At 33.4% G+C, this 14,189-nt stretch overlaps 2 protein-coding genes across 2 annotated transcripts; one reads left to right on the top strand and one right to left on the bottom strand.

The window, feature by feature from the left end:
* The first annotated feature begins 5,234 nt into the window (after nt 1–5,234).
* LOC122309608 (serine hydroxymethyltransferase 7) lies at nt 5,235–11,032 on the top strand. Its single transcript, XM_043123139.1, has 4 exons — nt 5,235–6,548; nt 8,113–8,518; nt 9,692–9,793; nt 10,399–11,032. The coding sequence occupies exons 1-4, from the start codon at nt 5,538–5,540 to the stop codon at nt 10,620–10,622; spliced, it is 1,743 nt and encodes a 580-aa protein (XP_042979073.1). The 5' UTR covers nt 5,235–5,537; the 3' UTR covers nt 10,623–11,032.
* Nucleotides 11,033–12,603: 1,571 nt separating this feature from the next.
* Nucleotides 12,604–14,189, bottom strand: LOC122309609. Its single transcript, XM_043123140.1, has 2 exons — nt 13,416–14,189; nt 12,604–13,317 (listed from the first exon to the last, which is right to left on the bottom strand). The coding sequence occupies exons 1-2, from the start codon at nt 13,770–13,772 to the stop codon at nt 12,697–12,699; spliced, it is 978 nt and encodes a 325-aa protein (XP_042979074.1). The 5' UTR covers nt 13,773–14,189; the 3' UTR covers nt 12,604–12,696.

The following is a 14,189-nucleotide window of genomic DNA, read 5'->3' on the forward strand; positions in this document are numbered from 1 at the left end:
TTCATTTTTTTAATGACTTACATGTCTTAAGCTTGTACAAATCAATTTTTAGACCCTTTAATAGAAAAATACGTAGTTACAAATGTTTTACGAGTTTTACAAAACCCTTTGTTCAAATAAATCTAAATTTTTTTATAAAAATGATAAAATAATTATATATGTATCATTTTTATAACTAGGAGGCACGTAACTTTGTAATAAAAGAGATCATATATATACAACCATTTTACTGTCATATTTGTACACATACGACTTATCTTTAAAAAAAAAAAAAAAAAATCCAAATCCAAAAATGTGAGGGAGAGGGGAGGGATGAGGTCAAATTACCTCTTGAGACACGCAACTCCATTCAACTAGGTTTCGCTTACGGGCAAGGAAACTTAGGAAAGAGACGGGGGCAACGGGTTGTTGACACGTTGTAAAGCCATTTCCGAGAACTTTCTTTTGAGTCAAACAAATTCCAATACTCAATCTCGTTTACTTACATAGGTAATATGAGATCAGATAAAAAATATGAATATTAAGAACATAGTTTGTAAAGAATAATAAAATAATTTTAGTTAAGAAATTTTATAAGATTTTGAAAAATGATATAAAAAAGTTGAAAAAAATATTATAAAGTTAAAATATTGTTATATTATAATTTTTTAATATTATTTTTTATTTTACAATTTGAGAAAATTAAATTATTTTTTATAAATTTATTAAAAAATTATAATAATTAAATAATAATAATTACATCTATGAAAAACTTGAAAAGTGTTTGATATTTTAATAGTATTTAAACGTTGAAATAGAAAGAGATAGTTAAGAATTTGTGTTAAACGAATCGGGACCTTTTGTTACTCCCAATTATGTTTTGCGACGTGACATGTTTTAAATGAATGTTATTTAATTTATTAATAAAAGAATTTAGGAAATGACACCAATAATCAAGCTGTTTTCAACTATCCCTTGGCGGCATCGACAAGACCCAATTGGTATCACAACAGATATGGTGAATTTATTTATTTATTTTTTAGAGGCAAAAGATATGGTGAATTAGGTAATCACGTTGTGCTTTCACACAATTCAAAATGAAAATATAATATATTATGGAAAGATACGATTTGATTATATATCATTTTCCACAACCAATAGAAAATAAACAAATAAAATATTAATAAAGAATAAAATCTTTATTGTAAAGGTTCTACTTTCTATGAAAGCTTTTGGAATGCGTGCATGGTTTGGCTTTTGTTTGTCTCGTTTACCTCTCAAATTCGTGTGCATTGGTGGGTTTTCATTCAAATTGTTAGTTTTACATATTTTTTATACGTTATAATAGATTATATTATTTTTTTAAATATAAAAAAATTATTTTAATCAATCATATTAATAAAATATATAATACGTAAAAATATTATATATATAAATTTTGATTTTCCTTTCTTGTCAAGTCTAATATCGACACACAAAATAAAAATAAAATATAAATTAAGTATTTATATCTTTTAATTATTTAATATTATTAAAAAAATTGCTCGGACATTAATAAGCTCGAATAAAATTTCTATTCAAATTGAAAGGAAAAAAATATTCTTCTTGGTCTCAATAGTTTCAAACTCCAACCTCTCGAGATAACAGATTTTAAAGTCTATTTTTTTTCTTTTCTTTTTTTATATAAGAAATGATATAATCATAAAAAATCAAATAAATTTATAAATTAATATGATTTTATATTATAAGTTATGTCAATTTTACAATAAAAATAATTTTACAATCTAACATATCATATTAAATCAGATGTTTATATATTTATTTTTATATAATTATTTTGTGACTAGAACATATTTCTTAAAAAAATGATATATGTTATTATTATTATTTTTTAGAGAAAACAGTGAGCAACATATGGCCCACTTTTAAGAATAAGAAATATTTTAATTATAAAAAAACTATATAAAAATAAATCTATAAATTGATATGATTTAATACAATATATTAAATTATAAAATTATTTTTAATATAAAATAAATTTAACACATTATATTAAATTATATTAATTTATAAATTTATTTTTATTAGATCTTTTAAAATCTAAGTAATTTTCCTTCAAAAATGGACTAGTAGCAACAGGTGAAGACCGAGCTCCGAAATTTCCACAAAAGACAAGACCGAGCTCTTCTTCGTTGACACGCAATACCCCCGCTCATCTAACGTAGCAAAGACGCCAACATTAATGAATTTAATATATTAATTTCTCTCTTTTCTTTTCTTTTTCTTCAAATTTAGACTCTAGGAAATTTCTACATTTCTTCTATAAAAGTAATATTTGAAATACATGACAAACATATGTTTTTTCTATAATCTAAGTTGAAAGAGTGTCGGGTGCTACTTCATTAAAAAAAGAGAAAAAAACATGTACGTTTCAGTGTTTAACAGGCACACGATAATTTTATAAATGCTTACATAAAATTTTTTTGTATAATTATTTTAATGTATTTTTTTATATACTCTATTAATATGATTAATTACGTATTAAAAAATAATTGATATAACTAATCATATCAATTAAGTGCGTAAGGAATATGTAGAAGTGACTGCATGTAACATTGCTCGATTTGAGATATTATTGGTTAAATATTACTAATTATAAGTTCTAAATATACAAGTCACACTATTTTTTTGTAAAATAGTAAATTCCACTAAAAAAGAATAATTTTTTTTACACATTTTTAACGTGAGATCTTGTTTTATTTATTTATTTTATAAATAGATTGTATGAAAATTATTTATTAGAAATTTGTACAAATTATTTATCTTAGAAAAGCTGCTATAAATATAAAAAAATTATATAAAAATAAATTTACAAACTAGTATAATTTTATGAGATTATTTAAATCTATTTTATAATAAAAATAATTTTATAATTTAATATAATATATCAAAATATATCAATTCTTTTTATAGGTAAAATATTTTCCTTTGGCATGTTGGTTTGACACTTCAACTCTCCTTTAGGTTCAACAAACGAGAACATACAATAAGGAATCATAAAAATATGATAGAAACAGAACACGTAATCATCATGTTGTGCTTTCAAGGTATTTGCCAAAATATAATATAATATATAGAAAGATACGTTATGATTATGGGTCATTTTCCATAATCAATAAAAAAAACAAAAAATTAAAATATTATCAGAGAATAAAATCTTGATTTTTAACTCCAATGTAAACACGTAACAGGGCTGTTCAACTTGCATTTAGTTTTCGACTATGCATGATTTTGAACATATAGCATTGTATTTTTCGTCTTTTCTTTTCCTTTTATAATTTTAGGTGCATTGGCTAGCTTGTTTTGGTTTGACATTTCCATATCTTTTTTGGAAAAGTATAGTTATAAACACAATTATGTATTAATCTGTACACCAATATAATATGATTGGTCAAAAAGTAAATTTTATTAAAAACAATGTTAATTTAAATTTTAAGTATGAATAAATCAATATTGGTACACAGATTAATGCGCGACCGTACTTGTATGTAGCAAAACTCATCTTTTTTAGATCTAATTTTTGTGTTTGAGAAGAGACAAGTTTGTTACCTTTACGCTCCGTCAAGATCTATCGAGCTTGGTTCAGACTATAATCCATCATTTTTCATTCTTGTTTTCTTTATTTTATAATAAAAATAAAAAATGAGTTCGTCTTTTAGACGGTTATGTCTGCCTTTTCTATTAAAGATGAGGAGCAATGAAGTTCAGATTAGTCTAATATTATATTAGTAGAGTTCCAAATAATTAATATGAAAATATTCATGCATATACCTACTCATGAATATAAATTTCTCTTAGCGAATGAATCAATGATAAAATTTTACTTCAAAAAAATAAAAAAATAAAAATTCTCTACGTGATCTAACTTCCTTAGCTACAAGATCTACTTCCTTAGCTGGTCCTTCCTCCGCCACACACGAAGAGGCCAAAAAACAGGATCTTCATCCGAATAGGGATAATGTCCTCATCACCCATTTTTTTTTTTAATTAAAAAAAAAAAACCCTAAACTTGTCCCTATTGTCAATTTTTATCCTAAAAATACTATTTTATTTTGTAATAATAATATTATTTAGAATTATTGATATTTGATTGTTTTTATATTTTCATTATAAGTAAACTACCGGCCGAGAGAGCCTTGTAACCTAATGACATAAAACCCAATTCTCTAAATAAAAAATTTCAATTCGAACCCAATTCCCCTTATCAAAAGAAAAAAAGAAAAAAGATAAAAAAAAAAAGTAAACCACTCAAATGAAAGCCTACCAACATAGATATGAAATAATGAATAACAATATTCTCTATTCTTCATCTTAATTTTATTCTCTTTAAATACAAATACCAGTGGATGAAAATAATAAATAAAAACAAAATCTCATATAATAAGTGATTTTAGATGAATCACACCATCATATGTTATGAGTTTTTAATCTAACTTGAAGGCCTAGAGTAAAAGCGATTGATCCATAAAATGAATTTATAATATTATAACCGTTTGAGATTAAAAAAAAAAAATTTAATATGAATAATACTATAGACTATATTATTTTATTTTTATTTCATTATGTATAATATATTATTTTTTATTTATTAAAAATATAAAAATTAATAAACAATATTAAATTAATAAATAATATCACTGAAGGATGAATAAAATTAAATTATCTCATTTTTCTTGTATAATTATTATAAGTTTTAGAAACTCTTATATAAAATATAATAAATAATTCAATTATTTAAAATTTTAAAATAAAAATATTATCAAAAATAATTTTATAATTATATTTTATTTAATTTTTAATAAAATATTTTATTTAACTTTTAATAAAATATTTTATTTTATCTTATTTTATTTCATTTGAACTGTTTAACAAGCAAACGAGGCGTAAAAGTTGTTCTCTTTCCGAATCTTCATTCAAATTTCCTACCAGGTAATCAAACAAGAAGAGTGGATGACCCAATTTTCAGACGTAGACCGGTAAGACAAGTGCATTGTACGAAATTTCCGCACAGGCTCCAAATGAACCTAGATGACATTCCATCCAGATGGACGAACCAGCCTTTCCCACAGCCGCAGAAAGGACCTTCTAGACTTCTAGTATTCGTCCACGTATGCTTAACCGGAACATTAACCCCACGCTACCGGCTATCTCCGGTCAGTTGGCTCCGTAATCAGAACCATACTAATCGTCTCACATTCCCCTTTCCTTCAAATTTCCTTATTTCCTCTCATTCGTCATACCCTTTCTTCCTCTTCAGAAAAAAAGAAAAATCCTTCGGTTTATAGGTTTACGGTTTAAGGGTTTTTGAAATCTCATGGAAACCTCCGCTCCAGAAGCAACGTCTCGCAGATCGTCGTTCCGTTACTTTCACTGCCGCTGCTTCAGGCGTTGTTGTCGCTGTTTCTGTTGCTTCTACACCTATCCGTAGGAGGAGGGCTCGGATTTTTCGCATATTTCCTTGCGCAAGTTGGACATTTTTTTAAAGGTTGATAGGGTTTATGGATTTGCCGCATGCTCAACCGGGCCCCTATCTCGGGTTCAATACACATACACCGCCTGTTTCAAGAACGTCTAAGGTGGACAGCCCGATTTCGCTTCAAATCGATTCGAGGTTTTGCAATTCGTTGAACCCGGTTCCGTCCGTTCCGCTACAGCTGCTCGAGCGGAAGGAAGAGAAAATTGAGCTCGAAAATGGGGACGACCAAAGTGAAGATGAGAAATTCAGCATTCTGGGGCACTCTGTGTGTTTGAAGAGGCCGAGAGATGGCCAATCGTTGGTCTGTACGAACCCTCCAAAGCGTGTTGCGGACGAACCGGGTCTCGAGGCGAGGCAAGCCGCTGTGCGGGCCTGGGGAAACCAGCCGCTAGGGGTGGCGGACCCGGAGATCCACGCGATTATGGAAAAGGAGAAGCAGAGACAGTTCAAAGGGATCGAACTCATTGCTTCGGAGAATTTCGTATGCCGGGCTGTGATGGAAGCTCTGGGCAGTCACTTGACTAATAAGTACTCAGAAGGAATGCCCGGAGCTAGATATTATACCGGCAACCAGCATATTGATCAGATTGAATTTCTCTGTTGCCAGCGCGCATTGGCGGCGTTTAGTCTTGACTCCGAGAAGTGGGGTGTGAATGTTCAGCCATACTCTTGTACCTCCGCAAATTTCGCGGTTTACACTGGTCTTTTGCTTCCCAATGATCGGATTATGGGTTTGGATTCGCCATCCGGAGGGCATTTGAGTCACGGGTACTATACTACGAGCGGGAAGAAGGTCTCCTCTGCTTCGATATTCTTTGAGAGTCTCCCTTATAAAGTGAACCCACAAACGGGTTACATTGATTATGAAAAGCTGGAGGAGAAGGCACTTGATTTTCGCCCCAAGATACTTATTTGCGGTGGGAGTTCGTACCCGAGGGAGTGGGATTATGCAAGGTTTAGGCAGATTGCGGATAAATGTGGAGCAGTGTTGATGTGTGACATGGCTCATATTAGCGGTCTCGTGGCAGCTAAGGTTTAAGCTTCTTCTGGTCATTTTATTCATGGTTTGGAAATTTAAATTCAATTTTAATATATATTTCTGAAATCTAATTTAATATCGATCGACCTTTTAATACTTAAGTTTTTGATTTGGTGCGTTTTAAAGTGCATTCTTACTTTATATACAAGTCGATGTGGATCATTACGAGCTACTTTGATTTAGTTACATCATTGGTACAAGGAGATGGTTTTCCTTGTGGTCTGAGATCATTATGAGCTAGCATCCAAAGAATCTCACTCTCGGAAGTATACCTCTGTAACCACTTCCTTAAAAGGGCTTGATTGAATATATAAGTTTCAGATCCCCAAACCTCCCTTGAAAGTACACGTTTGACTTGCTTTTAGGTTATTCTATCTAAATAGATTTTTTGGAGTCAGTTTTTATTCTAATTGTAGAAAACTGAAATATCAGTTTTTGGGATTTTCCCAATAATTTTTTTTGTTGAAATGTTTTGAAAGTTTTGGCAGGAGATTTATTTTATTCCATAAGTTGTTGCAAAAATTGGAAGAGTATAAATAAAATAAGTTATGTAGCCAAGTTGAGAAGGCACTCTTCTCAAATTGAAATGCTTTTTTCAAAACTGTGGAAGAGGAAGTATCTGTTGTGGAAATAAGGACCTTCATCCTCTGTCCGGCTTCTTTTCCAGGCTAGAAACTTCAGGATGCAGAACTCTTTTATGATCAATTTCTCTCCTAGACAAATTACCTTTGGCAATAGAACTTCATGAGATCAATTCCACCATGATTAACAGTTACCACCTGGTTGCCATGATAAAACCGATGTTGATGGATATAGATGTCAATTCGGAAGTCAGATTGATCTCATTGATATTACCGATAAAAAAAAGGATTGATCTCATTGATTTTTATTGGTTTGTACGAGTATTGAAGTCTAGTTGATGTGGCTGGCTCTTTCTTTAGTATCGTGTTTCTACACCATGCAAATCATCCATCAAACTTTGTCAAAGCCAAGAACCCCAAAGTAATTCATTTGTCATAAATTTGACATCATATTTTACCAACAGATCTAAGATATTAAACAGATTGAGGATTGCATACAAGAGAAAGCAAAGTAAAAGAAAAATAATAATATAAGTCTTTTCTATGAAAAGTAGGTGCTCTACTTTTGCCCATATATCCACTGTTTTCCACCATTGATATTCAAGTAAAAATCAGAGATACAGAGACATATAACTCCATCAACTTAAATCAATTCAAAGATGTCAATATATGCATTTTGTTGATTTATTTTAATGGTTTGATATAAATGAAGATGTACGAGTTCCCATTCAAATTGTTAGACCTTCAGTTTATTTATTTATATAAATAAGCAAGTTTTATTAATGGAAATAGGCATAGCCCAAGTACCCAGGACATATACAAGTGGTTTCAAATGTTACGCCTTCAATTATGATGAGTTCAAATTATTTTCTTTGGCATCTATTGTGCAGTTTGTATATTTTCTTCTTACAATCACATATCTATCTAAAAATAATCCAAATTTTTTTACCAGAACTTTTGTATATTGTTTACCACAGGAATGTTCAAGTCCATTCGAGTACTGTGATATTGTTACCTCAACGACTCACAAAAGTCTCCGGGGGCCTAGGGGAGGTATTATTTTTTACAGGAGAGGTACAAAATCAAAAAAACAGGATTTGAACCTTAGTCATGGAGATGGGAGGAATCATTATGATTTCGAGGAAAGGTTGAACTTTGCCGTGTTTCCATCATTACAAGGGGGTCCTCACAATAATCACATTGCTGCTCTTGCCATTGCTTTAAAACAAGTAGCTACTCCGGAGTATAAAACCTATATGCAACAGGTGAAGAAAAATGCTCAGGCATTAGGATCTGCTTTGCTGAGAAGAAAATGCAAGCTGGTAACTGGGGGCACTGACAATCATTTGTTGCTCTGGGATCTTACTGCTCTAGGCTTGACAGGTATTCTGATTTTACTGCTCAATTTCCACGAAAAAGAAGAAGAAGAAAGAAATGAAAAATAGATTGGAAAGGATAAACTCTGCTGTATTTTACCTGCTTAAATCTTATACTTATCTTTTTATTTTTTGGTGCTACATTAGTTGCACTGACCTTGATTCTAAGATTAGAACTTCACGAAAAATGTTTTTGGTAATGAGCTTTTATAGTTGTTTATGCTAATAAGCTTTGTTTTTGGTATCAAGCTATCATGAAGTTTCTGGTTGCGGTTTACATCCCCAACTTTTTTCTTGTTTTCCCCCTTTCAATTAGCACAGTTTGTTATGTCTACGGGCTGACAGAGTAATCTCATAGCCATACAATTGTTGTTATACATGTTATCCAGAACAAGTTTGTGGCAGTTACTTTTATACCTTTTCATGAGAAGTTACTTTATATTTTTAAAATAATTGCTTCTTGTTCCACCTTTCTCATATTTTGGTCCATTTAGCTGTGGAAGGAGATGAAAATTATGAATTTAAAGATGAAGATGAATATATCATAGTACTTTAATTGTAAACCATCTGATTGTAATGGTGCATTGATGGTAAATATATTGTGGTTTGATCTAATTTTTTGAGGTTCTGGGGAAGTTGGTGTCTATTGTTGATTTGGCTTAGGTTTAGGTCGACTGCCTATGAAATTCAGTCCAAGTATTGTGCATGGTTTATTTTGACAGTCAAAAGATTTTAGTAGCATATGATCTGCAAATGTTTAAAAGCCAGCTGCGTTCTCCTCAGGCCATGTTGTTTGGCTCCAAAGGCATATTTTTCTGGATCTAAGGTTTGGTTACATACCTGTATGAAAAGTATACGTTTTGTTGACATATTGACAACATACGAGAGATTACGCATCTGTGATTGTGTTAGCAGAGAATGATGAAAAACAAACTATTTTCCCTTGAGAAGTTACAAGGTGGGAAAAAAACCCACAAGCAAATGAAAAGTTTCAATATATTGTATGCTTATAAAAAAAAAAGTTTCAATATCTTGTAGGGACATTGTTTAGCTTTTTGGCTTTTGTAGTACAATTTTAATTGTTAGCTTTATCTTTTTGTTTGATAGGGTAAAAGTGTATAAACTACCTGCTTAAATATGCACTGCATGTTCTCATCTTTTTCCCAAAATGTGTTTTTAGGCAAGAATTATGAGAAGGTCTGTGAGATGTGTCACATCGCTCTCAACAAAAGTGCTATATTTGGTGATAATGGTGCCATTTCACCTGGAGGCGTAAGAATTGGTGAGTAATCTGCTGATATTGAATAGCCAAGTAGGCTCAGAAAATATGTAATGTAGGCTTGTTCCCCGCCTTTTTAATTTATCATGTATAACCTAATCAACTTCTATTGCAGTTGAGCTCTAGCGAAAACGCCACTACCTTTCCCTTGTAAGAAAGGGGGTGGAGGGTGAAGTTGTAGTTTCAAGACCCATTATGTAACTTTAAAATAAATAATAAAAAAAAAAAACCTTCTCCACTTCTTTGTTTAGTATTATCAGAGGATATATGTTAAAGAACTAAATCCTCATTACCTATCGCCTTAAACTTTTGGGATAATTAGTGATTTAACATGGTATCTACAATTTTTATGTAATCTTTTTAAAATCATCATCAACTAATGCTTTGTTGGCATGCTGCTCTCTCAATGGGTGTCCCGTGGAAGTTTTGCTTGAACCCATTTATGCACACTATCTTACCATTTTCTGAATTAGAACTTGGCAAATAATAGAAGTATCTTAACCTGCAGACTTTATTCCTTTACTGAAATTGTTAGATAATGCATATATCTGTTGTTGCCTGCTGAATCTCCGGATATACTTCTTACTTTTTTAGTTATTCTTATTCAGGTACTCCTGCTATGACATCAAGAGGTTGTTTAGAGGCTGATTTTGAGACAATTGCAGAGTTTCTACTCAAGGCAGCTCAGATTACAAGTATCTTGCAGAGGGAACATGGAAAGTTACCTAGAGATTTTCTCAAGGGTCTGCTGAACAATAGAGATGTTGTTGAGCTCGGAAATCGAGTTGAGGAATTTGCTTCCCAGTTTGCAATGCCAGGATTTGACATTTGAAAATGTGAAAGAGGCAGGCGGCCTGCATCAGTAAAATCATCATCCTGCGCGTCTGGGCCTAACCTGTCACTCCACATGGTAACCCATCCATTTTCACCCATCCCCTCCTGTAAATTACGCCCGAAAGACAGTCAACATTTAGATTATGTTTCCCAAAAGTTTTACAAGCATCACTCGCCTGGTCCCTGACTGACTTCTTTTGTGAAATTGTAAAATTTATACCAAAAAAAGCCTGTCCTTTTATTTTCTGATATATTTGTGAAGGCGTTATGAAAGTTCTCAAAGTTTTAGTGGTCTGTAGTCAATATTTTTTATTGAATACATGTGTAATTACAGAACTGGGGTAGATTCGGACAGTTTCTGTTTGAAATGAGTTATACACGAAAAATATGCGAATGTTTCCATTTGAACTTGCTCTTGATTGCAACTGCCATTCAGATTTTTCGGTTTGTGTGTCTACTGAAGCTGTTTTATTTTCAGTACTGAAAGCTGTTATTGGTTCTGATTTAGAAGATATAACCTATTTCATCCTGGTTGGTTTTGCTGATATTCATCTTGACCAACCTGCATCTTGTGGTTATTGAGTTATGTCAAGTAAGGAAAACCAGAATTATTTCAGTGATATATATATTTTTTCTTATTTATTTGTTAAGAGCATCGATCATGATGGTATCTGGTGATGGGTGTAAAACACATGGGGTGCTGTTTTAAAGGGTAATGGACGTGCCCAAGACGTTACACCAATTGGTTTGTTAGAGCAGTAGTCTGGCTACCTGAATTTCTGGCATCCAGAGTGTAGCCCAGCCCCTTTTCTTTTAATTTAATGAGTTTTACTCATTTGTGTTTGTCCTTATGCTCCTCTCTTTGGCATTATTATATTCTTTTGTTGTTTACCCAATGCTCAAATGGAACTCCTTGAAGGGAGGCAAGGCATGAATTTCCGGCAAGGGACAAAAAGCATGAGATACGGTTAGAATTGAGAAAGTGACCCTTGAAATTTTCTGTTCAGTATTTTAATATCCCCAAAACCCCAAAAAAGGGGAAGAAAATTTGCAGCAGAATAGAATACAGACAATTTGTCTGTGAGAGAGAGAGAGAGAGAGAGAGAGAGAGAGAGAGAGATGTCAGGAAGAGGAAGCTTTCATCATCGACTCCATTGCTTTCAAAGCAAACAGAATCAGACAAAAGCTTCACAAGAGCAAAAGAAGCTGCTGCTTTTGAAATTAAAGCAGCCAAGGAATCTCACAGTCGCCCCCCTCCTACAGTCCTAAGCCTCCCTTTTCATCATTCTCTTACACCTTGAATCATTAGCCACCCATTTCCTCTAACAACCATACAGCACTACCTTACCCATTGAAAGCAAAACCAAGATCGAAAATCACTTCCCAAAATATTTTTCTTTATTTATTTATTTAATAATATAACCATAATCTAACAGCTCATAAGACATTAAACAATTTAAAATGAGTGGGAATATTGCTGTTTTGTCTTCCCTGTGGGGATCATAAGAAGCTTCTGTTCTTTCTTTTAACCCAATTTTTAAATGGTGGTGGTGGTGGTTTGGTGTTAGAAGTAGGAACTTGGCTCCCCCCTATATGAACTTTTATTTATTTATTTTTTAAATGCTTCAAAATTTTCTTCTCGGGTTCTCATTTGAAGTCATTACATTCCAATTCAAGAAGCTTCCTCTTTGGGTTTGGTTTGAAAGAAAAAGCCATCTCCAAGGCTTCAACTGTAGTAACTGTAACAACTGCAACTGCAAAACCACGAGAGGAGAAAAGAACCCAAAAAAGAAAATAATGATAATAATAATATTAGAAGAATAAACAAAAAGGAGAGAGAAAGGCTTTAATAGTTGTTTGGATTTTGCAATAAAGAAATATTGTTGTTTCTCAGTCATATTAATTAATTTATTAATTTTCCGTAATTATTTATTATTATTTATGATTAAAAAAAGAAAAAAAAAAATAGCAACAGTAAGTAAGTAAGTAAGAGTGGTATTTTGCAATTTCCAATTTTCCATACAAGCAACCATTCATCCACAATTTTTGAGTTTTCTACAGAAACTCTCTCTCTACCTAAGACTGCAAAAGTCCAAAAGCTTCTTCCTGCCTTCAACAATTTCATCAAAGAAATCATCAAGCTGCCCAACAATGTTGTCAGCACCAGATCTCAACGCACCAAAACACCCTCTCAAATTCTCCACTCTCTCCCTAATTCCAACCTCTGTTTCCGACTCCACCACCTGTGACTGCGACGACGAACCGCCCCTCCTCTCCAATTCCCCTCTCAGCTCCTCCATCGCCACCTTCGATCTCCGGAACTCGTACAGCAGAATCCCAGGCCTCCCGCCCATCTGGTTGATCTCCGCAGCTACCCTCTGTTGCAGCCTCGCCGTCGATATCATGAACCCCGATCCAAAGCACAAGCACCCCTCGTATCCTACCCGGAGAGAATTCGACTCGGGCCAGCAGTACACCAATCCGCACAGCAAGATCATGAGCAGCAGCGAGCTCACGTTCCTCATTGCGTAGAGAACTCCCCTGAAACCGTTGAACCCGTTTAGCTTCGACTCGATGGAGACCTTCTCGTCGAACCGCAACGACAGCGGTTGGATTCTTGTTTCCATTAAGGCTCTGTTCTCTTCCTCCAATCCCAGAGCTTCTCTGCGGCACCCAGAGATCGTGCGAATGACCTGTTTGAAGAATCCGATCAAAGAAAAATGAAAATTCCTTCTTTTTCGAAACAATCCGACCCAAATAAATTGAAAAGATTGGTGATTTTGTGATGGACCTGGCGAGTAAGTTGTGGGCTTAGATGACGATGATTGTCGAGGGAAGAAGTTATGTTGAGGCCGGCAGAGTAGTAGTTTTCCATACCGGATATGCCAGACTTGAGGACATGGCAGACTTCCCAGAGCTTGGAGCTCTCGTCCATGTACTCATCGAGCCACTTCTCACCCACAGGCAAATGGAGCTTCTGGACGAGGAGTGTCAGCTGGGAGTGGAAGGATCGGAGAAGTGAAAGTACCCTTTGAAGGAATTGGATCGACATGAAATTGTTGGAGAGGTAGACGCGCTCGAGATCATCGATCCCACGCGTGAGGAAGGAGTAGAACCCATTGACAGAGTTGGTAGAAGAAGGATCCATTTTGTGGTGGGGAAAGAGGAAAAAAAGGGAAAAAAAGGGGGAGGGGATGGTTGAAGTGAGAGAGGAAGGGAGGGGAGGAAAAAAAGGTTACAAAGAGAGGTATATAAATTGTGAATGGAAAGCATAAGGCAGTAGGAGAAAGAATAGAAGAATTGGGAGGGAGGGAATATCTTAGAAGAAGCAGCTCAGGTTTCTAAGGTTGAAAAGGATTGTTGGGAGCAATGATGGGTGTTTCCTATAGAGGGGAATGGATGATTGGTAATATGCCATTTTCATTATTTAATGGGCAGAAAGAAAAAGGAAAAATAAACACACACACATAAATAAAGCCCCTGATTTTTCTTATAAAAAAAGAAACATGAAAATTTTAGTTCAGAGGAGAAGAGACACTGAGTAAGACCATGAGCTCCCTTCCAA

This window comes from Carya illinoinensis, chromosome 5 (assembly GCF_018687715.1).
Source record: "Carya illinoinensis cultivar Pawnee chromosome 5, C.illinoinensisPawnee_v1, whole genome shotgun sequence".
In the NCBI taxonomy this organism is placed as follows: domain Eukaryota; kingdom Viridiplantae; phylum Streptophyta; class Magnoliopsida; order Fagales; family Juglandaceae; genus Carya; species Carya illinoinensis.

Excerpts from the sequence above, each read along its gene's own strand:
- LOC122309608 (XM_043123139.1), top strand. The coding sequence starts at position 5,538 with ATGGATTTGCCGCATGCTCAACCGGGCCCCTATCTCGGGTTCAATACA. Across the intron at positions 8,519-9,691 it reads TACTGCTCTAGGCTTGACAG|GCAAGAATTATGAGAAGGTC; the intron begins GTATTCTGATTT and ends ATGTGTTTTTAG. Across the intron at positions 9,794-10,398 it reads ACCTGGAGGCGTAAGAATTG|GTACTCCTGCTATGACATCA; the intron begins GTGAGTAATCTG and ends ATTCTTATTCAG.
- LOC122309609 (XM_043123140.1), bottom strand. The coding sequence starts at position 13,772 with ATGGATCCTTCTTCTACCAACTCTGTCAATGGGTTCTACTCCTTCCTC. Across the intron at positions 13,318-13,415 it reads GCCCACAACTTACTCGCCAG|GTCATTCGCACGATCTCTGG; the intron begins GTCCATCACAAA and ends TTCTTCAAACAG.